The sequence below is a fragment of the Channa argus genome, chromosome 11 (genome assembly GCF_033026475.1).
Source record: "Channa argus isolate prfri chromosome 11, Channa argus male v1.0, whole genome shotgun sequence".
In the NCBI taxonomy this organism is placed as follows: Eukaryota; Metazoa; Chordata; class Actinopteri; order Anabantiformes; family Channidae; genus Channa; species Channa argus.
In genome coordinates this window covers 474,548-496,864 of record NC_090207.1, presented here as the reverse complement: position 1 = coordinate 496,864, position 22,317 = coordinate 474,548, and the positions used below count along the sequence as shown (strand labels likewise).

Here is a 22,317-nt window from a genome sequence, read left to right as displayed (position 1 = left end):
GCATCCCTTCTCCCGTCATGTATCCTGTGCATTCAGTATAAAGGGAGTCAAAATGTTGCAAAACCCCCAAAGACTCTCAGGGATCTTTCACACTGTCTGTTACTTGACACTTTAATGAGAAATCCCCTTAAAGATGTTTAAATGCCCAGTCACAGGCAGAAGGAGCAGTGACTGATCAAGGTCAGATTTCTAAAAGATGAAGATCAATTCTAAGTCATTTCTCTTTGTGATCATCTCTCTTTATTTTCTATATGAGTGTGTTCTCTTTCTCAGTGGATTTGAATGGTGTCCAGACTCCACATGCTGTAATACACACACACTGCCTCTGTCCTCCTCTGCAAGCACGACTGACATGTAGACAAAAAACACAGCAACACTCAGGATCACCACCACTTCAGGTTCACATTGTTTGGCTTCAGGATGCAGAGAAACGAGTCTGTGGGTCTCAAAAGTCCCAACAAGCACTGAATTCATGTCCACCTAAATGACCTGAGGTGTTTTTTTCCCCTGCATTAGACAGTAACACAGGGTCTGCTGCTCTTCTTAAATGCATTCATTCTTTTGACCTGGGTAATTTATCTATCCGTCCATTTTCTGCTCCTTGTCCAGATCACTTTAAAGAGGTCACAAAAAAGAGTCATTGTTATTTACTGCTGCAGAGTACTGAGAATAATGTGGAGTCACAAATATTTGTAGGTCAAATAGTTTCTACTGGTTTTCATGTTTTAATCAGTCTGTGAAGTATAAAGTTATATAAAAAGGTCTAATAGACTGTGTGCATTTTAAAAATGGTGACTGTCTGCAGATAAGTACTATAACTAAGTACTCATGACTACAGCCTAGTATTGGTGAACACAGCTGTTGTTATTGAAGTATGAATGAGCATTAGTGCGTAAAGTTATCAACGAGTATAGGTGAGTATTATTGACTATGAATTAATATTTGTTATCACAGCAAATATTAGTAATTAAATCCAACTATCAGTATTACTGAGTATAGCTTAATATTTGAGTACAGCTGAATATCAAAATGTGTCAATGACTATTAGTTAGTTAATATTAGGGAGACTTAATGCCATTGGTGAGTATTAGAGTGTCAGCGATTAGAATTAATTTGTGTCAGTGAGTACAGACAGTGTTAATCAATAGTTACTCGGTAATAACATTTTTAATTCCTTTCGTCTTAGTATTAGTGAGTTGTTCTAAGTACAGCCATTGTTAAAGAGCACAACCAGTACTAATATGACCGTTGAAAACAAACTACCAGTATAATCTTACTTTTAAAGTCAAATTATGTTTTTTTAATACTATAATTATTGAAAGTCTAATTATTAAATGAATAGTATGTAATATATAATAATGAATGTAGTGAATAAATGACCAGAATAAAATAGAATCAGGTTGTGTTGTCTGATGAAAACACCTGGGACATGTTTTTTTTTTTTTATTTACAGTAGATATATTCAGATTGAGACCCCAGTCCAAGTGTCCATGGGCAAGACTCTGAACCCCCAACAGCACTTTCCCTCCCCAGCTGTGCAGTGCCGATCTAAGCCCGGTAGAAATTGGGGAGGGTTGCGTCAGGAAGGGCATCCGGCGTAAAAACTGTGTCAAATCAACATGCGGACAATGATCCACTGTGGTGACACTGAATTCACAGGATAAGCTGAAAGGAAAAAACAAATATTCAGGTTTAGACCTAATATAATGTCTATATTCAATTAAACCAACCCAATAACTCACAGCTCCACTGATATTCACATCGACAGTTGGTCTCAAATCATCTGAAAAACGATACAAACCTAAACCAGTTAGAACAACAAGTGAAATCCCCCAAACTCTTTGATTCACTAGGAAAATCTCACAAAATGTCTCCAGAAAAATACAAACGAAATCAACAGAGTTTTCTCATGTGCTGTGATTCAGGATACTCATCTAGGCTTCTCTGGGTCCTAATGCAACTACACTAGAAATGCAGTTATCTTTTTGTAAGAAACTGAATGGATTCTGTTCTAATGCATCTTATTTCTGAGTTTCTTTGGATTTTTAAACAGAGGGAGTTGTAAGGGAGTTGTTTGTCCCCAGAGTCTAGTCTGTGTTTTAGACAACTCAAACACTTGGATCACTTGAAAGTTAGACAAAGATGGCAGTTTTATTAAAAGTTTAATAAACGTGCGAGAAGTGAGTGTTACATTTCTCTAAAGCTATAAAACAGTCATTCATGACATAACAGGGACAGAGGCCATAAAGAACGTTAAACATCCCCAGTAATGTGTTACAGTCTCTTTTAAAACCCGTGAGAAGTCAGACATTCTAAAGACATTTCATCAGGAGATGAAAACATGTAAAATGGTCTCTGTGATCAAAACTCTTCTAAGAAGGTAAAAGCCAGTTATTCCCAGAAATTCCTGAACTTTCCTGTGCAGTCTGTGGTTAGAACATCAGAGGTGAATCTGGACCAGAGTCCTGCGCCTAACGGGACAGGATGTGTCCAGGTTTGGGAACAGAAATCAGAGCGGACACAAACTCAGGCTCAGGATGGTGAAAGAAAACCCCAGACTGCCGGCAGACACAAAATCTCTGTAGCACAAATTCTTAAACCATGCGTGGTTTCCACAGGCTCAAACACAATGCACAGCCACATTATTACCACATCTGTTTCTATGGTAACCAGCTCACCAGAGAATGGGTGCATTCACAAAACGCGGCAACCGACAGGGTATCGTCGGAACACCTCAGTAACTGCAGTAAACACACATTTAGAAAATGATATTTAAACTACCTCAGCTGATGGTTTGCACAAACATGTCAGACTATGAGCGATAGCCTCGTTGTGGTGGTGCTGGTGCCTTGCTCTGCTGCTGCTGACAGATGAAAGTTTAATGCTCCCTCTGGCAGGACTGATCTGAGCTCAGATTACATGATAGAAGAGCATGTTTAATTCAGCAGCAGCAGACTGAAACCTTCACAGAGAGGCTGATGAACAAAAACACTACAAACAGGTAACAACCAGATTCACATTACACCACTGATCAAGTAAAGAATTTTAGTTGAAGACCAAAAAAAAAAAAAACATCATAGATGTGCAGTCAGAATCTTTAGCATCTGTGTGTTTGGAAACAAATATGTTGTTAGCTTTACTGCTGTAGACATACTTTGTAATGTCTACAGTTCTAGCAGCATAGACGTTACACACATTACAATATTAAACTAAGGTTTGATATTTGTTAATATCTAAATAGTTTGTGTTTGCACCTATGATCATGTGAAGCCATACTTAAAACCTGTATTTAGTCTGCGATATCAGAGTATAACAGTAACTGTTTCTTCAAACCCTCTTCATTAATGTACAGGAGACATAGTAGATTCCTACACAGATCTTCTAAGGATAAAATAAAACAGCGGAAGCACAAAATTAAGAGAATCACACTCCACATTCAATACGACAAACACTAAAACGCAAACAAACATAGGCGAAGTGCTATGGAACACAAAGCCAACATTACAGAGATGCTTGTCTTTATCAACAATCCCTAATGAGAAAGCAGCTAATCATGATAGTTAAATTATGAAACCTGTTATTTTGGGTGTCATCCATCAGGACCTGTCAGTTCAGAACAGGTCCGTATGGAGATCTAACATCTCCAGCAGGGTGGAGACGGTTTCCTTTGGCTACTCCGGTTTCCTCCCACACTCCAAAATCAGGCATATTAGGTTCAGTGGTGACTCTAAAATGCCTGTAGATGTGAGTGGGAATGGTTGTCTGTCTGTGTATGTCTCTCTGTGTTGGCCCTGAGACAGACTGGAGACCTGTCCAGAGTAGAACCCTCCTCTCACCCAATGACAGCTGGGACCGACTCCACCCCCATGACCCTGAACGGGATAAGTGATGAGCAGTTAAGATATAAGAGAGTATTGAACTTGTTTTCCAAACTCAAATGTATATGAAACAAGGGGAAATGCAAGAAGCCCAGTGGTGTTAATCTGTCCAATAAAACATTTATTAGCTTACCTTCAGACAAAGTGGCTGCAAGTATTTTATCCTTGTACAAAATGATAGTTCAGATTGTTACAGACAACACGGACAGTGGTGAATTCATCAAACACTGGATAAACTGTAAAAGGGTATCTACACAAATAAACATCAAAACAAAATATTCTGTTTCCAAGTAAAGGAAATCAGGGAGACAAACATCGAAAGCTCAGACAAGGTTTGAAGCCCTGTACATTACAAGAGGTCAGACAGAGTCAAGCAAAATCAGGTTAAATTATCTGATCGCTGACTGGGAGAAGGTGGCAGTTAAATTGGGTTTCTAGGGAAAAGTGATGCTAGTGATGAGAAAGAAAGACAGTGGGGACATCTGGTGGCTGGAGGAAAAGATAGAACACACAAAACCTGATTAATGTGTTAAAGTGTGTAACACACGGTAGCACCTTATCCAGATCGAGCCCATTGCTCTTTGTGATGTCCTGGAGCATTTATTATTTTCAGTCCCAGCTCTAATACAAAAATAATTTGGACTGTTTTTCTGTTGCTTCCACTGCTGTACTGGTTATTCAAGTAGATAATGATGCAGCAGAATGAGTCAGAATAGCGTCAACATAACAATAAAAGTCAGAACTCATAGAACGACAGTGTATAGTGTAAGATCAGGCAGAATCCACCATCTTGGCTCTAAGGCGGTTTCACTCTGTGCGTGTCGAGGTGAAACAGGTGTTTGTGTTCTGAATTAATGTGTTTCTTCTGCTCTTTTTCTCCTCTTGTGCCTCTGCTTGTAGCCGTACCCGACTGACATCACCGGACAGCTCAACCTATCAGATCCCTCTGTCAGCACCGTGGTCTGAGTGTGAGAGAACGAGCTTCACTGCTGCTGCTGAGCCACACACTGCAACACACACACCATCGCACATTGCACACACAAACATGCGCACACACACATTATGTAAACACACAGATGGACAGGCTGAGCTTCCCCTGAAACAGGAAGGAGAAATGATGGCATCACACTGTGCCAACGCATACACACGCACACACCATCTGTCATTCCAAACCCCTCCACCCACTGCAAACACACAAACACACACTGGCCTTGCTCCGCTTTTAGCTGTTAGCATTCTCCACCCAGAAGGTCTTTTATTTTGAAAGGACTGTTTCAGGTTGGTTTTATTTTGGTAGATGTCTGTGATCTCACACACTTGGATCTGTTTCCTGCCTGTCACACCATCACGTCAAAAGTCCTGAACAGTCTCACAACTGTTTCATCTGCCAGAAACGGCTTCGTTTTGGACTGAAACCAAACCAACACAGATGGTTCCTCCAAGCAGAAACGTGTTTATAAGGAACATGTGTTTAGATCAGGACCTCCCCGTTAGGAACCCATCAAATGGAACCCTGTCAATCAGGAGCCCATTGACGTGGATCCTGTCAACTGGTCAGCTGAGACCTGTTGATCAGGAGCCGATCACTGACGTGAGCGTGGTTGGTGGGCTGAGCCTCTGAGACAAGAAGTTGTTCTTAAAGTCAGAACCACAGTTTTTCGGGATCAGTGAGCCAGACTGTGAGGCTTTGTCATGGGTTTCCAGCCCTGATGCTCATGGGTTATGTAATTTTTAGAGCCATTCTACAAAATCACAGAAATGTGGGTTTCGTTTAACTTGTTCAACCCTCTCCCCCCCATTTAGAATTTTTATATTTAAAAAGATCTTTTTACATATTTGAATAATTCAATTCAATCCAATTCAACTTTATTTATATAGCGCCAATTCACAACAAAGTCATCTCAAGGCACTTTACAGAATAAAGTAAACACTATAAAGATGTATAGAGAGAACCCAACAAATCCTCCTTGAACAAGCCCTAGACAACAGTGGAGAAGAAAAACTCCCTTTAACCGAAGCAACCTCCAGCAGAACCAGGCTCAGGGTGGACGACCATCTGCCTTGACCAGTTGGGGTGAGTGGAAAGTGAAGAGAGAAAAGAAAAAGAGCAACATGCCAGGTTGGCAGGAGTCAGACCGTTCAGAGCTTTATATGTAAGAAGCAGGGTTTTAAATTCTATTCTACATTTAATGGGAAGCCAATGGAGAGAAGCTAGTGAAGGTGAAACATGATCTCTCTTGCTAGTTTTGGATTAATTGCAGGCTCTTTAGTTACTGGGGCATCCTGAAAGTAGGGAATTACAGTAGTCCAACCTAGAGGTAACAAATGCATGGACCAGTTTTTCGGCATCACTTTGAGACAGGATGCTCCTAATTTTGGCAATGTTCCGTAGGTGGAAGAAGGCTGTTCTAGAGATTTGTTTTATATGTGAGTTAAAGGACAAATCCTGATCAAAACAACTCTAAGGTTCCTTTGCAGTAGTATTGGAGGCCAGAGCTATTTCAGAATTTACAGATTTAATAAACACAGCAGCAGTAAAATAAGTACAAGAAAAACAAAAATTCTATATTATGTGTATAACCGTCCTTTTACATCTTAGACAATGTTGTGTTTTAAGCTTTGTTCAAGAAAAGAAAAGTTTAAAATAATTTTAAAAAGTAATGTTGTATTTATTCAAACGTGTTGTTAAAGACTTAAAGATTTACAGGGTCCTGAAAAAAGATTATTATTTAAAGAAAGGCTTCTACACATACAACTTTATGGTTACAAATTAAAATGCACATTTTGTGTTAAAAACTGTGTGGAAAAATCTGACCAACTATGTTGATATGAAAGTAGTGAAAATGTTGTTGGCATCATTACGAGGTGTGTTCATTACGGTCCAAAGCCTAATTGTTAATAATATTCATCATTAGCAATTTAAAATAAATGATCTCACAAATCATTCTTTAAATATTGGAGATAAAGGAAAACAAATATTTCTTTATTGTATTTAATTTTTTGGTTTAAATGTCTGCAGGGGCATTTGTTTAGGCAGGAGCAGGAAGAATTCTTTTATGATATGAATTATGTTTGGAGATTTGTCCACCGGGGGGCAGCAAATGTTTATAAAAACTGAGGCCAAAGGAGTTTGTCTGTGGATTAGATCAATGCTCACATTATTCTTATTAATTCCGGTGCTAATTTACATTTTCTCTAAGTGATGTCTTTTTTGAATAGAAATATGGAAAAAATATTTCATTTTACTTTTAGCTGGACTCAGGGACCCCTTGACCAGCTGGTGCCCCACCCACTGTGTATTACCTTGATCAGGTGAGTTCAATTAATCAGAAGTTGGAAGCTAAAAGTTTGCTTTGTGTCCCCCCACCCTAATCAATGATGGTGTCTTCCAGCTCCTGGTCCAGGTAATATGCAGTGGGTAGTGCAGTGTTAGTTGGAGAACAAGCAGGACAGAGGTCTCTGAGGACGGGGCTGGTAATCCCTGGCTGAACTGTTGGGCCTAAGAACATGTAAAGATTATTATTCCGAATCAGACTCAGAGGCTCCAGCCCCCACCCCCGGACTGTCCCACGGTCTGCTGGGAGCCGTAGTCCCTGATCCACCTCCACTGTGTCTCTGCTGATGATGTCAGTCTCTGTCTAACGCCACAAAAACTGCAACCTGCCAATAACAGACAATGATGTCCTGGGAAAAGCTCCTGAGTCCCTGTAGAGCTGCTGGACTCTGGAGCTTTTCGTGCTCTCTCCATAAGCAAAGCAATGTAGCTGCCGTTTCTGAAGCTCATGTACTCTGCCAGTACAAGTATCCATGTTCACAGTACACAGTAATACATGTTCTGTGAAAGACACAAACATCAGAGAACCTCACAAAGAACAAGAAAACTTCAGACCCCAAAAACACTAAATCTGATTGTGAAGAACCACAGGAATGCTTTTTTTTTTGCCAGTACCAAGGTAGTAACTGCTTTTTCTGAGATCCTCACAAGTTTCATCACAACACAGACATTAAAATTAAAAAACAATCACAACAATTTTAATCTTACATTTTTGTCATTACATATACATTTATTGGTTTGAGATGATTCCTATGAAAATCAGCCTGCAGACACTCCATCATACAGTTTCTGTTACTTGTTTTGTCCAATTGTATTTTATTTTCTTTGACAGTAAAATACAGTAGCATGAACTAATACAATCTGTAGCACGAGATTATTTAACAGTGTTGGTTTCTGAAGCCTTTAAAATACACAACATACAGACAATACTGGGAGTTTTCTTTTTTTATTTCGTTATTACTGCCATAGTAAAAACAGGCTTTTAACCCAGACTGTTATGTTTTCACCTTAAAAGAAACAATAGAAAATGATCCCAAAGAATGTTACACACATATACAAATACAATTACAGTAATTATAAAAAGTTTGCCCAGTTCCAGTAATATTTGAATTGGCACAGTTTAGCCTCCGTACATCATTCACAGCAGAAATATAACGACGTAGAAACGTTTGGTGGATGTTGTGTTTCATTAGTACAGTAGAAGTTAATTATACAGTAAAAGAACTTATACACTTGATGCTGGGGGAAATGAGCCAAATCCAGACGACTTTTATTTTGAAGTGATGAATGACTCAAAGAGATTTTGTTTACTTTCTTTGATTTAATCAGGTGACTCCTATGAATCCGACTCTGATTGTGTAACTGCTGCTAAGATAAGATCAAGTCTCCAGAGACCAGTTGTGTTTTCTGTTTGTTCAACATCATCACATTAGTGCAGGCTGATTCTCACTGGATCCACATTTATTCGCAGTGTACAGCTCCGTTATGTGTGTGTGAACTGAAGTGAGCTGACGTCCCGCTGAAAAACAAATATCACTTTCTGTGGTTCAACGTGTTATTTAACGAGGACTTTTACACCACTGTAAAAATACACATAAAAGTCCTGCACTGTAATTGTTGTATGCAGAAGTGGAATGTAACTAAGTACATTTACTCAAGTACTGTACTTACTGACGTATCTGTACTTTGGTAGAGTGTTTACTGTTATGCCACTTTATATTTCTACTCCATTACCTTTATCTGACAGCTTCAGTTACTTTTCCAGAAACATACTTAACTCTGCTTAAGTACAATTTCAAACGCACCATATTAACTCATAATGGAGTATTTTCGGTGTGGTATTAGTACTTTGAAGAACTGAATGATCTGTATACCTTCAGCACTGTGTGTCAGTATAATCAGGAACGTGTACTTAAAGTACTGAAGAAAAAGTACTCCATGCAGAGTTCTGCTGTGTGACCATTACTGATGAACTAATGTAGTATTGAGTAGTAGGTCACGTGTATTTCATCATTATTTACATTGTTGATTAATCTCCTGATTATTTCCTGGATTCATCCACTGGTTTGTCAAAAATGTGATTTTGTCATGAATACTTCACTGAAGAAAAGTAGCTTCACGTTTTGCTCATAAGTTTATTGATCAGATGTTAAACTGAACATTGTTGAGTTTAATTTGTACTGAGGTGTCGTGTTAAATCAACTTGACGAAGTATCTAAGTCTGTCAGATAAAAGTACAAGGTGGTACTGTGTAGTTTTTCCTTTTGGTTTTCTCAGTGTCACTTGAGCGTTTTCAGACACAATGTTGGTTCTGATGCTGCATCAGCCTGGATTCACTTTTTCTTCTTTTTACCGTTTGGCGTTACTCTGACACAGATGCCATGATGGTGATACTTCAGATTTCAAATCAGGTCCCAGGGTTGGTGTTCTGGTGTTTTTACTTTTAAACACAAGCTCAGTTGTCAGTTTATTAGGTACATTGGCCTGACACTGAGTCTGACCTTCAGTCCTGCAGTAAATCCTCCATGTCCAGTTCACCGCCTTCATAACAGAGGATTTACTGCAGGACTGATGGTTTAGTTTGGGCTCACTGAACCTCATAAACAGACACCTGAGTGTGTGCTGCACATTAGCAGAACAGAAACCACTGATCCACAACGCCATGTCTCAGGGTTATATACAGCTGAACTGCTCCTGACAGGTCCGACATGTAAACACTGGAACAACACCTGGGACTTGAGCAGGTACCAGTTGACACCAACGATTTAAACTCACTCTTCTGTGTTTTCCATCAGCAGTAGTGCGATCATTTCATATAGTACAGGCGTAAAACCGTCCCAGCATTGGCTGGGTCGGTTTTTCTGTTTAACATTTAGTGTGAAGGAGTTCACATGTATTTTAGGGCTTTTATTCAGTTTGTGTTTTTGTTCACACATTGCACTTTAGACACATTCAGTGAAGGAGACAAAGGAAGTTTATGAACAGTGTCTGTATAAAAAGATAAATGTGGCAGTGATGGAGTCATTTTAATTCATTTCTGGGGTTTTTACATGAAGTGATTGTAATGAGATTCTGAAGTTTCCAAAGGATTTTCAACCATTTTAATGTTTTTTTGTGAAATCAGTAGCAGTAAGACAGTGAATCCTGCTGGATGCAGCTCTTAGTATTTTCTGTTTTCTGATGATTTCTCTGGTTTGATGTTGATGTAGAGCACTGAGTTTTCTTCCTGCTGTACAGATGATGATGTTTGTATTGAAACTGATCTGAGGTCAACACGTGACGTCATATTTTTAAACTGTGAACGTTCTTTTTTATTTCCACTTGTAAACACTGAAACTGTAGAGCCCCCCACCTTTGACCTCTGACCTCTGTGAGAATCCTTCAGTTTGTGTTTGAAGGTCTGAGGGTTTTTCTCTCGTGTAGCCGCTCGACTCAGACACACAGACAATAGCTTTGGTTTTGATCTTATCACCATTATTTCATACAAAGCACGAACACCTCATTTTCCAGGTCACATCATTTCCTCGAGATGAACTGAGATGTCGCCGTGCAGTTCTTGTAAATCTGGTTTATTCTGGTTTATCATGATGAATCGATGCTCAATCAAAGCAATTAATCAAATCCAATAAATGTTTAGTGTAACCACCTTTTTGTGTACAGCATTATGAAAATCAACATGTAAAGAGAATCACGTTTCCAGTAATAAAGGTATATTTAACAACTTTAAACTGATCTGTTCAAATTATTATGATTTCACTTTTTCATCTGTTTAGATGTTTCCATTGTCTTCTGACCCGGTTTTAGGTCCAAACTGAAGCTGATAATATTTCTGTATTTTTAACTGCTGTTTTTTCCACCATCACTTTTATGACTCGGTAACACAAGTACTCATGTGTACTACACTGGCCTGTGATAAAGCAGGTTTTTGAAGGTTGCCTCTGTTGGATTTATTATTTCACAATCCTGAGGGCTAAAGTCTGGATTCAGGTTTTGGCTCCATCTTAACCCTTTCTCTGCACTGGAGCCACAGCAGTGGATTCTGGGTACTTTAGTCCATCAGGAGAGTGGCCAACAATGAACTCAGGTAAGTCTTTATTTTGAAGCTCTGTAATTTTCCAGGAATTCGCTCAACAGATTCCTGTAACTGGTTACGCTGTGTTGGACGTATTCTGAGACAAACCTGCTTATACTTTTAGAGACATTTGGACACACTACAACATTTAGAGACTTTGTTGTAGGGCTGGGTTTGGGGGGGGGGGGGGGGGGGGGCGTAGTGTAGGGAGCTTCTTGGGTTATTAGGAGACCTTTGAGAGGGAGTACGGAGATATTTGTGGAGGTTGTGGGCCCCCCACAGCATGTGAGTTTTAGTGTATTTTGAAGTATTTCGGCTACATTTTAGTTTACTTTCTGTACATTTCACTGTGTTTCAGTATCCGAACCCTGATGTTGACTCTCAGTCTGAAGGTCACTGCAGCTCCACCTCCTCCCCCCTCTCACCCAAACGCTTCCCTCACCTGACAGAACACAGGACGCCTGCAGTGCTGCTCAACACATCATTAACCAGCTGACCAAAATAAACCAGTCAGACCAGTCTGAGCTTCTGTCTCTCATTTGTGGGACCAGTGGAGTGTGGAGAAGACACTAAGGAGCTGCTCACTGATTCATTGCTGATTATCATTTTGATGATCAGCTGCTGTGATTGGCTGAGGTGACAGGTGTTTGTCGTCCACCATAGAAGAAGAGGAGAGGGGAGACGAAGCAGCAGAGAACATCAGAGAGGTGAGTCAGACACTGAAACATGCAGCTTATTGTGTCCTAAAATACCTCATCTTCTTGTTGACTAATAACAGAGACAGTTTGGACAAACTTTTCTCTTCTATAAGTTATCAGTTTCACCTAAAATGCCAAAAGACACTGGTAATTTTCTCACGTTAAAGAGCGAATGACTCCCAGAATTTATTCTTATGAAAACAGAGAAATGCACAGAAAGTTTCATCATGAAAACATCTGAAACCCTTCTGTGTTTTTTAAAATTTAGCAGAGAAGTACTGTGTGTTTTACTGCAGTACTGTTACTAAACAGTTCTACAGATAATGACAGCAACAGACCTGCTGCAGTTTCCTGCTCTTGAGGCTTGTCACAGTAACGCTGAAGCCCCTCATTCTGTTGCTGTGGTAACCACACTGTATTTTTTAGCTGCTGATGAAGCTGTGAAGAGTGAGGAAGCATTGAGCTGCTGTTGTCTCTCCTGTTGTCTCAGCAGTTCATCATTAATCGGTTGGTGGCGACAGTTTAAACATGTTGAGCTGCAGCAGCCGTTTCCATGTTAATGTTCACACTGGGATGTTTCTCTTCACTTCAGAGTTCACGAAGCTTCAGCTTCTTCCTGAAGGACAAACTGAACAGGAGGACGAAGGCCATTTAGAGACAGATCTGTCCATAAGGAAATCAGTTTTTAGTACCAGGAAATGTGACCTCAGACCACTGTGATGATGGTATTGGGGTCTTGAAGGGTTGTCCCAGTGCACAGGGAAGACTCTTGAGAATCCTGAGCTCAGTCCACAGCCTCTGATTTACTTTCTAGTCAACAAAGTGTCGCTCAGTTTGAGTGAAATGCAGATGCATGACTGTGTCTTTAAAGTGTCTCTGAGTCAGTACGAAGCCTCTGCAGTGATTTTCTGTGTTTCAGCGCTGAGCTGCAGAGGCTGGACCTGGGGGCGTGAAGGACCAGACTTTACAGTGTCTCTGTTACTCTGTCCCCCAAGGTGTGCTCACAAAGTACTTCAGGAATGTTTCACATGTCAGTGTGAACTAAGGAAAGAATTACTCCAAGAAAAACCTGTTTCAGGACTTATAGACTCCTGTCCTTTGAGAAGCTGGTGAACTTGCATGGAGGCTAAGTAACAAAGTACTTGTACTTTGCTTGAACATTTTTCCTCCGCTGCATGTATCAGAAGCTTTAGTAACTTTACAGAAAAATGATGATGATGAAGTACCAAAACATGAAGTGGTTTAAAACAGGTCCATCTTCACCTGCTGCTGGTTCTGGTCCACACCACTAAAATGAACTGAACAAGATGTGAACAGTAGTTTAACCAGGTTGCTTTTAGGCAGGTACTTTTACACTTTAACTTGAGTATTTGCTTTGTGTACTTCTACCACCTGTGGCTCCAACAGTAAAATACTTTGAACTTTATGAGTGATACTACATATTGTACTTTTCAGCAACTGATTGTACTGCAGCCAGTCCCAGCTTCCATCCTGCCCTGCAGTACTATCAATTTCCAGTCCACCCCCCCCAACAACCCCATCTGGGTCCAGGTTCACAGAGACCTTTCAAACTGGTCTGTGGCATTAAAACACAGAACAGGTTCACAGAAGTGAGGACTGGTCTGTTTAAAGCCGGAACAACTTAGCACACCCCTCCACCCCCGGAACAGCCGGAACAACTTAGCACACCCCCAACCCAACTCAACCCCGGTGACTAACTCAGGCCCTGTTTTCCAGCAGACAACCAGTGACACCTGCTGACAAGAAGCTGCATAACGTGGCTCATTCTGGGTGGATTTCTGTTAATACCCCACATTACATTTCTCCAGTAAAAATCAGACACAGAGTTTGGTTTGGAAAACGCCTGTTTAACCAGAGTTTAACCAGTGTTAAACTGTACATGCAGTACACAAAAACAGCAGTATCACAGTGTACTGATACTCTTTGAGCGTGGATGGATCATGGCTCTCCCTCCATTTTTCTGCGCTTCTGTTTTTCAGGTCACAGATCCTTTACCCGTTGTGCGTTTCTTTGTGCTCATTTTGTGTTTTATAACACAGGGACAATAAGCAGTGACTTTAGAGGCTCTGGTCTGAATTTCAGTGCCTTTCTCTTTTTCCAGGGTACAGCTGAAGGACCCTTGGACCTCCAGGTGTTTCCAGGACCATGTCTGACCTCAAACCATCTGCACTCAAACATTTGTGTTGGTGGCTCCATCAGTGCCCCTCTCCCCCTCCCCCTCGCACTCTCCTCCCTCTCCCGGTCAGCCGTGACACCCCCCCCTCTCCCCCAGAGCCTCGTCGTCGCCCCCTCCTGGTGGCCCTGCTGGTCTGCAGTCTGTTGCTGCTGATGCTGCTGCTGCTGCTGTGGAACTACCACTGTCTGTTCATCTCCCGCTCCTGCTCTCCCCCGCAGGAGGAGGGGGAGGAGGATGACGTCGCCCCCAGGTGGAGTTGGTGACCCTCACCTCAAAACCACGTGAAACTGGTGGAACTGGTTCTGACTGAGTTCATTTAGATTTTAAAAGATTTTACATCAGAATAAAAAAAAAACTTCTGAAATCTGAAAAAGTCATGAAAGTACATTTGTGAGTACATTTACAAAAGTTTTAGATATTTTAAGTATTTCCATTTCATGTGTCAGGGGCATCTGATGGTGAAGATTCAGCTGTTTTTATTAACTTCACAAATGTTTGTGAAGGGATTTTTTCCTTCTAAAAGATTCATTCTCTGCTGTGTTTTCTCCAACTTTATTTTTTTATTGTTACAAACTGAAGTCTGTTAATGAACAGAAGAAATTTTTCACAGTAAATAATCAAAAATCGGCCTTGTGAAGTTGAATTAAACTTAAGACCCAAACATTTTAAATTTCTGCAAAAACTTTATTTCTGAGGGACATGTGGAAACGTTTGGTCCAGATCTCTGTGAAATCTGGACCAGACGAGTACATTCATGTTATCAGCAGCATCAAGTCCATCCATCATCTGTATCACCTTAACCAGAGTACAGCAGGTGGATTCAGCAGCTCTAACCACTTCACCACCATCCTTCCTGCAAGTTTGTGTTTAAAATATTTTGTTTTTATCAGTATGGAGCAAGTAATTATTATTTCTACTTTTAGTTGGGTTGTTTTTTAGGCAGTTACTTGACAGGGTTAGATGGAGGCAGAAGATTCGCTGTGGTGACCCCTGAAAGGGAAAAGCCGAAAGCAAAACAAGGAGACTTGCACACCATAACTTGAGTATTTACTTTGTGTACTTCTACCACCTGTGACAACAACAGTGAAATACTGTGAACTTTGTGTGAAAAAAATGCTGTGAACTGCAGTGCTACCAATTTCCAATCAACACCCCCCACCCCCGCCTCACCTACCAGCTCATTCCTCATCAGGTTCTCTGCACATTTACCTGTTCAGCTGATCCCTCTACTTGTAGTGAAGTACTTAACACGTACCTTTATCTGAGCTTGTGTCCTGTGAAAGTCCTGCAGAATATGCAGATAAACACCTGCTGTGGGGCTCAGGCGGTAATAAAGAGCTTCTGTTAACCTCCATAGGTAAAGACCAGGTTGAGACTCCTCAGAAAAACTCAGCAATAACTGTGTCTCTCAGCAGACTGTTGTTAGAGCAGTCAGGGAAAAGAGGTCTGAGAGCAGCACAAACCCTCCATTACGGCTCTATTTCTGTCTGACTGAAGCTCGGCCTCCTTCAGTTTATTCTCACTCTGACTGTGAAGCTATAAATGGACCAAGCAGAGACTGTTTAAAATTCAGAGTCTGGGCAGGAAGTGAGGGAGTCACTTAGAGAACCCCAGACCTTTCTAACAGAACCTAGAGATATCATTTCAAGGACCAGGAGGCGCCAAGAACTGCTTCCTTAAACTCAGTCATTCTCAAGATCTTGAATGAATCACTTCAAGAACCCTTTGACAGAAAAAATCCTTGTACCCTTTAAAAATTGTGATAACTAGTTTCCGAGAACCTGGTCAAAAATATTCAGCTCTTCTTCGAAGAACACTAAACTGATCTTAAATACTTTAAAAATGCAAGGATATCGAAAACCTTTATGGAGAAAAAGAACATTTTAAGGAACCTCAGACTCTTTAATGAAAACCCATGAAAACCCATTTTTGGAAACTCCAACAAAGCCTCCAAGGAGCACTGGAAAATGATCCTAAAGCATCATAATATGATTTTAATCATCACAGGGACCTTGGACAGATGTCTGGAGAACCATCATCAACCTCTAATGCTTCCACGAAGTGTAAGAGAAACCAGTTAGCCACTTAAAGTGCACTTAATGCTCTCCTGGACCCTTGGAAAAATCCCCTAGACCACAACAGGACCTTTGGACCGCAAAGATTCCACAAAGAGCTCATTAAAGTGTTCATTCTAATTGATCCCCCTTTAAGGAGATCCCCTTGAAGACCCTAACACAGACCCTAAGAACCGCCTGTGGAACAGCCTTAAAGGTATTCCACATTCCCCGTGTAAAAGCACTCGATTTGGGGAGCCTTGTTGACCCTCCAGTCTTAAAATACTCTTCAGAAACCCACATAGCAGACTCCCTGTAGGAGTCCTGGAACCTCCTGGAGGGCCCTGGGAGCCTTTCTACACTTGGAACCCCGTTTCCGTCTGATGATGAGTTTAACAGCTGCCAGGTGTTGGGGGGAGGGAAGTGGGAGCCTTCAATCATACAGCCGAGAGCCTCTACCTGCTCTGTCAGGTGAGACTCGACCACACCGGAAACAATAGCGTTGCGCCTTCGAACTAAAAGCTAAAATTACGTAGATGTCAAACATTTTCTCAACCTACAAGAAGCCTGCATTTACTGTACTTCAATAGTGATGTGAATTTACTGATATATTATTATTGTCACGATATACAAGTACACTGAGGGAGAAACTGGAGGCATGAGATACATGGAAAAGCTGTGCAGCAAAGACTTAAACTCAGGATACTGCAGCTATGTGGCACATTTAGGATTCCAAAGGATTTTATGATTAGAGGACAATTGGATTTTTACTTAAATATGTTCTGTTATTTAACGTTTTACCGTGATGTAGTCTTTTATCTAAGACCAATAATGTTCTCATTGCCTGTGGCATTTTTACCTGTGCATTTGTGTTTTTAATTTTTTCTTTATTGTAGTAACTTCTGTTATGTGTCTGTTATTCTGTGTAACGTTACTGTTATGTAACTGTTTGCTGTGGAATCTCTTGAAAACCAGCTAACAAACCCTGAGAACCGCTCGAACTGTCCCCTGGTTTTATTTTCAAGGCTTGGACCGGATGTTGCCTGATTTATTTTGGCAGACTTGATTGAGGTCTCGTGCCTGTTCAGCGAAGCAGCGCTTGCGTCTCAGCTGTTCGAACTTTTCATTTTTCCGTTTTTTCCCGTTTTCCGGTTCTGTGTCAGAGAACGAAAAACGGCGTTTTAATGTTTGGTTGACTTTGCCTCCGTTTTCACGTGATTTCTCCGTGTTTTGCTTGCGGCGGAATGTGAGCGGGGCTGGTGGACTGAGGCTGATTCTCGGCTTTGCTTCTGGGCTCTTCTGTGTCTGTGACAGAGAACTGGCCCAACCCGGCTCACCTGTCCGGTCCGGTGACGCTGTTTGCTGAAGATGCTGGGCGTGGGCGGACTGGTTCTGCTCGGTCTCTGTCTGAACATCCATATGTGCCGGAGCTTCCCCAACCTGCTGCCCGACCTCAGCACCGAGCGTCCCGCTTCCCCCTCTCTCACCGACCCGCTGCTGGAATACGACCGGCTGGATGAGGAGATGGGGGGCGGCGCCGGACGCAGCGGGAACGGGACCCACGGAGCGGTGGGGTGCTGGCCGTGTGAGCCGGAGCTGTGCCCGGAGACCCGTGGCTGCCGGGCCGGTCTGGTGATGGACGCCTGCGGCTGCTGCATGGAGTGTGCGAACCTGGAGGGCCAAGCCTGCGACCCGGGGGACCGGAGTGTTTACTACGGGCTTTGCGGGACCGGGATGCGTTGCCGGGCGGACCCGCGGCCCGCAGGAGGAGGAGGAGTAGACGAGGAAGAAGAAGAAGAAGAAGAAGAAGAAGAGGAGGTGTGTGTGTGTGAGGACCAGGAGCCGGTGTGTGGCAGCGATGGAACGACCTACATGAACATGTGTCAGTTCCGAGAAGCCGCTTTCTCCAAACCCCAACTCAAGACCCGGGGGAGGGGGCCCTGCAAGACAGGTAGGGCACGCCTGAATTCACCTGAGCACACCTGTAAAACTGTGTGTGACCTCCTCAGCTGTGATGGGGAGGGGAGTCACCAGTTAACTTCAATTAACTAGATAACAATTTATTAAAATGTTGGTGTTTTTCCTGCAGAGGTTAATGTGTTTTGAGTTAAAGAAAACAATCCTTAAAGTTTCCCTTGACTGAAAAGACGTGTGTGTGTGTGTGTGTGTGTGTGTGTGTGTGTGTGTGTTACAAACTGAATCCGACTGTAGGTGGAAAACTTGATATGATCACTGGTCATTGTCTTTGTAACTCATTTCCTACAGCCCACAGTAGCAGCAGGTAGTAAAAACCTTTAAATCCTTCAAAACATTACAAAAAACACAGACAACCTTTTTAAGTACCGAGGAAATATATGATCCATTTTAAGGGAAAACAGATCAGAGACGTTTGAAGACTGAGCTTCAGGAAACAATTGTCTGTGGAGAAACAGACAAACAGATGACAGATGGCAGAAATGTAGTTTCTCTGCCGCTTTTCCCGCCAGCTGTAACAAACATTCCTATTCTCTGCTGCTGCCAAGGAAATGCCTCTTTCTTCCTCTGAGCACACATCCCCTCTGCTGTCTGGGTCTAATTCAAATTCATCTGTCTGCAGGAAGCTCAGCAGGGCGAGTTGCAAAGGGAAACCTGTTGAACACACATGTGACAGGGAAAAAAAAGCACATGTGAAAGTTGTGTTTTCACAAGTTAAGGGTCTAAAAACCACGTGTCCACAGCTGAGCTCTCAGGGCCTCCGTGGTTGGAGCTTTCGCATGTGAAATGTCAATGATTAAGAGTGAAGGTTGTTTTTTTTCATGTTATTTGATTAAAGCAATTTTTCTGTTAAATCTCACACCCACGTGCACATAATTGAAACAATGCAGCATTTTTATCATGTCATGGAACAGTGATCGGAGTCATCACAATCACTCGGACAGAGTTATTATTGTCAGGTTTGCAGCTGGAAGCGTCTGTAGGTTCTGGCAGTTTTGTCTTAAAACACAGACCCTCATGCAAACAGCGTCCTATGAACAGATTCGTCCTGAAGTGGACAAGCGACAGATTGAAGGTGGTTCGTTGCTTTCACCAGTTTTCTTGTTCTTCGCATTTTTACAAACAAAATCCAATGTGATCATCATCAACGTAGCTGCCATGGCTCCAGTTTCAAGAGAAGTTGGAATCTAAAACTAATTTTTGATTCTAAATGGAACAAAGACACTAATCATATGTTGAAACTAAGGTAATTTTTTTTTTTTTAGGTGTATTTCCATTTTGTTTTTGATGTTGGCAACATTTTCCAAAAAGTTGGGACAGAGGCAACAAAAGAAATGAAGCAGCTGGTGCATTTGCCCGCTAATGAGGTTAATTGTCAGTGGGTCAGGATCCTGATTGGATGTTTAAAAAAAAAAAAAAAAAAAAAAAAAGCGAGAGCGAATCAGAGAGAAGATGGACGCTTGGAGGAAAAAACATGTTTTTCAGGTTTTTTTTAGAAGCTGCTGCACTGCAGTTAATCTAGAAACTGTCTGTTTCCACAGGATCACAGCTTTGTTTTTAGATTTAAAATACTTCTTGTCAGAAGTATTTTTCTTGACTCCTTCACTTTTCCATCACAGCCTCCGGACTGTTTTTCTCTGTGTGAGTTGAGGCGTCTTATTTCTTGGTAATTACTCAGATAATATGATACACCGAGGGCATTTAGAGCCACATAATCTTTAAATGTAAAACTCCTTCCTGCACATTCCTCAGGTTTGACGGAGAAATAAACTGAGGGCAGAGCCGAGACAGCTTTACTCTGTAATTTAACTCAAACCTCCACCCTCTCTCTCCAGCATGTACTGTGGTTTATACCCTCTCTCCGCCCTCGTTCCTTCTCTCTCTCCCCCATATGATTATAGTGTCTCTCGCCCATTTTGCTCCACTTTTCCTGTTCACACTGACTCTGTAACTCAGGATAAATCTGGTTCTCTATTGTCTAGACTGAGGTTTTGATTCATTCAAACATTCCGTCATTTCCAAAACATGTTCTCCTGTTTACATACAGGTTCACTTAAGACCTTTAAAAAAAAAAATTAAAAAGTCAGTCAGAAAACTTGAAGATGAAAACATTCATCTTCAAGACCTCAGGACCAGACCGAAATGTGTCCTGACTCCTAGAGGTGAATGTATGAATATATTTTGGTGCAAAATGAGGCGTAAATTCAGTAGGAAACAAGTGGCTGGAGTGAAAAAGTTGGTTTCTGCACAGACATGTCTCGGTTTCAGTAATGAAGCTTGTGAAAGGTTTCCCCCATGTGTTTGAGTCAGGTTTCACAGTTCAAAGGCAGAGCCACGAAACAGGAACACGGTGAATGTCCTTCAGTGTGATCAGATTATTAACGGCTGAAATAATAAATTCTCTGTAGTTTTAATCTGAAATTTCTCATCAACATGGAGCCAGAAATCAACAGAAAAACATCAGAGCTGAGCTGAAAGGGCTGTGATGCAGATGTGTCCTGTGGTAAAAACTTCAAGTGGACATCCCTGCATCTTAACGTGTCCCCCATCTGTCAGTCCCCATTATTAAGGTTCCTCCTCACAGCCAAGTGAATGGGACGGGCAGCAGTCTGGTCTTTCTCTGTGAGGTCTTTGCTTTTCCAATGGCTCTGGTGGAGTGGAGGAAGGAGGGACGAGACGTGATCCTTCCCGGGGACGACCCCCACATCTCTGTTCAGGTAAAGCGCCCAGACTGGAGCCAGGGGGCAACTGTTATCCTCTTAGCTGCATGTCTGTCATGATTTCCTCTCTGTCTCCCGTCTCTCAGTCCCGGGGTGGGCCTCTGAAATTCGAGCTGTCCAGCTGGCTGCAGATTGAGGGAGCTGGGCCTGAGGACTCGGGGACCTATCGCTGCATAGCTCGGAACAACCTGGGATCTGTCTCTGCCTCTGCTGTGCTGGGAGTACTGAGAACAGGTGAGTAGCAAACAATTCAGCTGTCGGAGACTGATCACACCTGTTTCAGCTAATCCCTCCTAAAGCTACACAGCTGTTTCCTGTGCCGAAGCATCTTGGTCTCGCTCACACACGTGATAATTAAAATAATTATCGAGAGTCCTTTTCCACAGCTAATTTTATTGCCGCCATCTTGTTCTGACTCTCACCTGCTGCTCCACTTTGCTTCATGAAAACACTGAAAACAGTTGGGTTATTAGACAGAAGTTAAGTCCAACTGTTCAGAAAGTTTAGAAAGTAGGAAACTAACATGGTGACCAGGGGCCTAAAGCCTTGTTTTGTTATCAGGTCGGGCACCTGGAAACTCTCACTAACTTTTCCACAGTCTAAGCACAAAACGTACATTTGTTGTTATACACCGATTCGGACTAAACCCTTCACTAGGTTCCACATCTCCATTGGATGTGTTCTCAGTCCAGTCCAAAAGAAACTAGTTTGTGTCGGGGAGGTGATTGAACCTCAATTTGTGTTAAAACATTTACAACTTGTGTATCTACTCACTTTTATCTTTTCTTGGTCGTTACATACGTTTATCGGGTACATTTTGGTCCCCATCTGAGAGGGACAGCCCACGTCCACTGACTGGCTTCAGTTATTTCATTGCAGGGATTTGTGCCCCCTTCAAAATAAACCACACAGAGATTAGTTTTTTTCATGCATCAGAGGGAAACGTTTGTGAGGAACACGCAGTGTTTTGTTGTGTCTTACAGAGGAGCTGTCATCCTACTTGGCCAACAGAGTGTCTGAGACAGATCAGCTGACGCACAGCACAGACTACGACCTGGACTTCTACTGATGCACGTGAGGTGTTACGTCAGGCCACCTGTGCAGCTGCCATCGCTGCAAAGGCAGTGAACGCAGCATCAGCATCGCTCTGAGGGGATGGACTGAACAGGGGGAGAGAGGTCGCATCTCCTTCACTAAATATAATACTAATAAATAGTACAATATGGATGGTGTAATTCTCTGTATCCTAGCATTCCTCTGACCATCACGCAGAGTTTGTGACGTAGGGGATCAGTGTGTTGAACATGTTGCAGGTTTGAGCCTAAGTTCCCTGTCTGCTCTGTCAATGTGAAACAAAAACTTTATATTATTAATAAAAATTAACTTTGTC

General features: G+C 41.9%; 2 protein-coding genes across 7 annotated transcripts in view; both read left to right on the top strand.

Annotated features, from left to right (window-relative positions):
* The window catches only part of grin1b (glutamate receptor, ionotropic, N-methyl D-aspartate 1b), a 56,125-nt gene extending 41,573 nt beyond the window's left edge, over positions 1 to 14,552 (top strand). For all 6 annotated transcript variants that reach the window (XM_067520430.1, XM_067520428.1, XM_067520431.1 and 3 more), the window contains 3 exons: positions 4,779 to 11,296; positions 11,643 to 11,991; positions 14,105 to 14,552. Coding sequence is in view for 3 of the 6 variants with exons in the window: in XM_067520429.1 (XP_067376530.1) it covers positions 4,779 to 4,844 (66 nt within the window). In the remaining 3 variants the exon portion in view is untranslated. The remainder of the gene's footprint in view (positions 1 to 4,778; positions 11,297 to 11,642; positions 11,992 to 14,104) is intronic.
* A 931-nt stretch (positions 14,553 to 15,483) lies between these two features.
* Positions 15,484 to 22,317, top strand: kazald3 (Kazal-type serine peptidase inhibitor domain 3). The gene is made up of 4 exons (XM_067520441.1): positions 15,484 to 18,184; positions 20,764 to 20,924; positions 21,014 to 21,161; positions 21,911 to 22,317. Exons 1-4 carry the CDS (start codon positions 17,602 to 17,604, stop codon positions 21,994 to 21,996), a joined length of 978 nt encoding a protein of 325 aa, XP_067376542.1. The 5' UTR covers positions 15,484 to 17,601; the 3' UTR covers positions 21,997 to 22,317.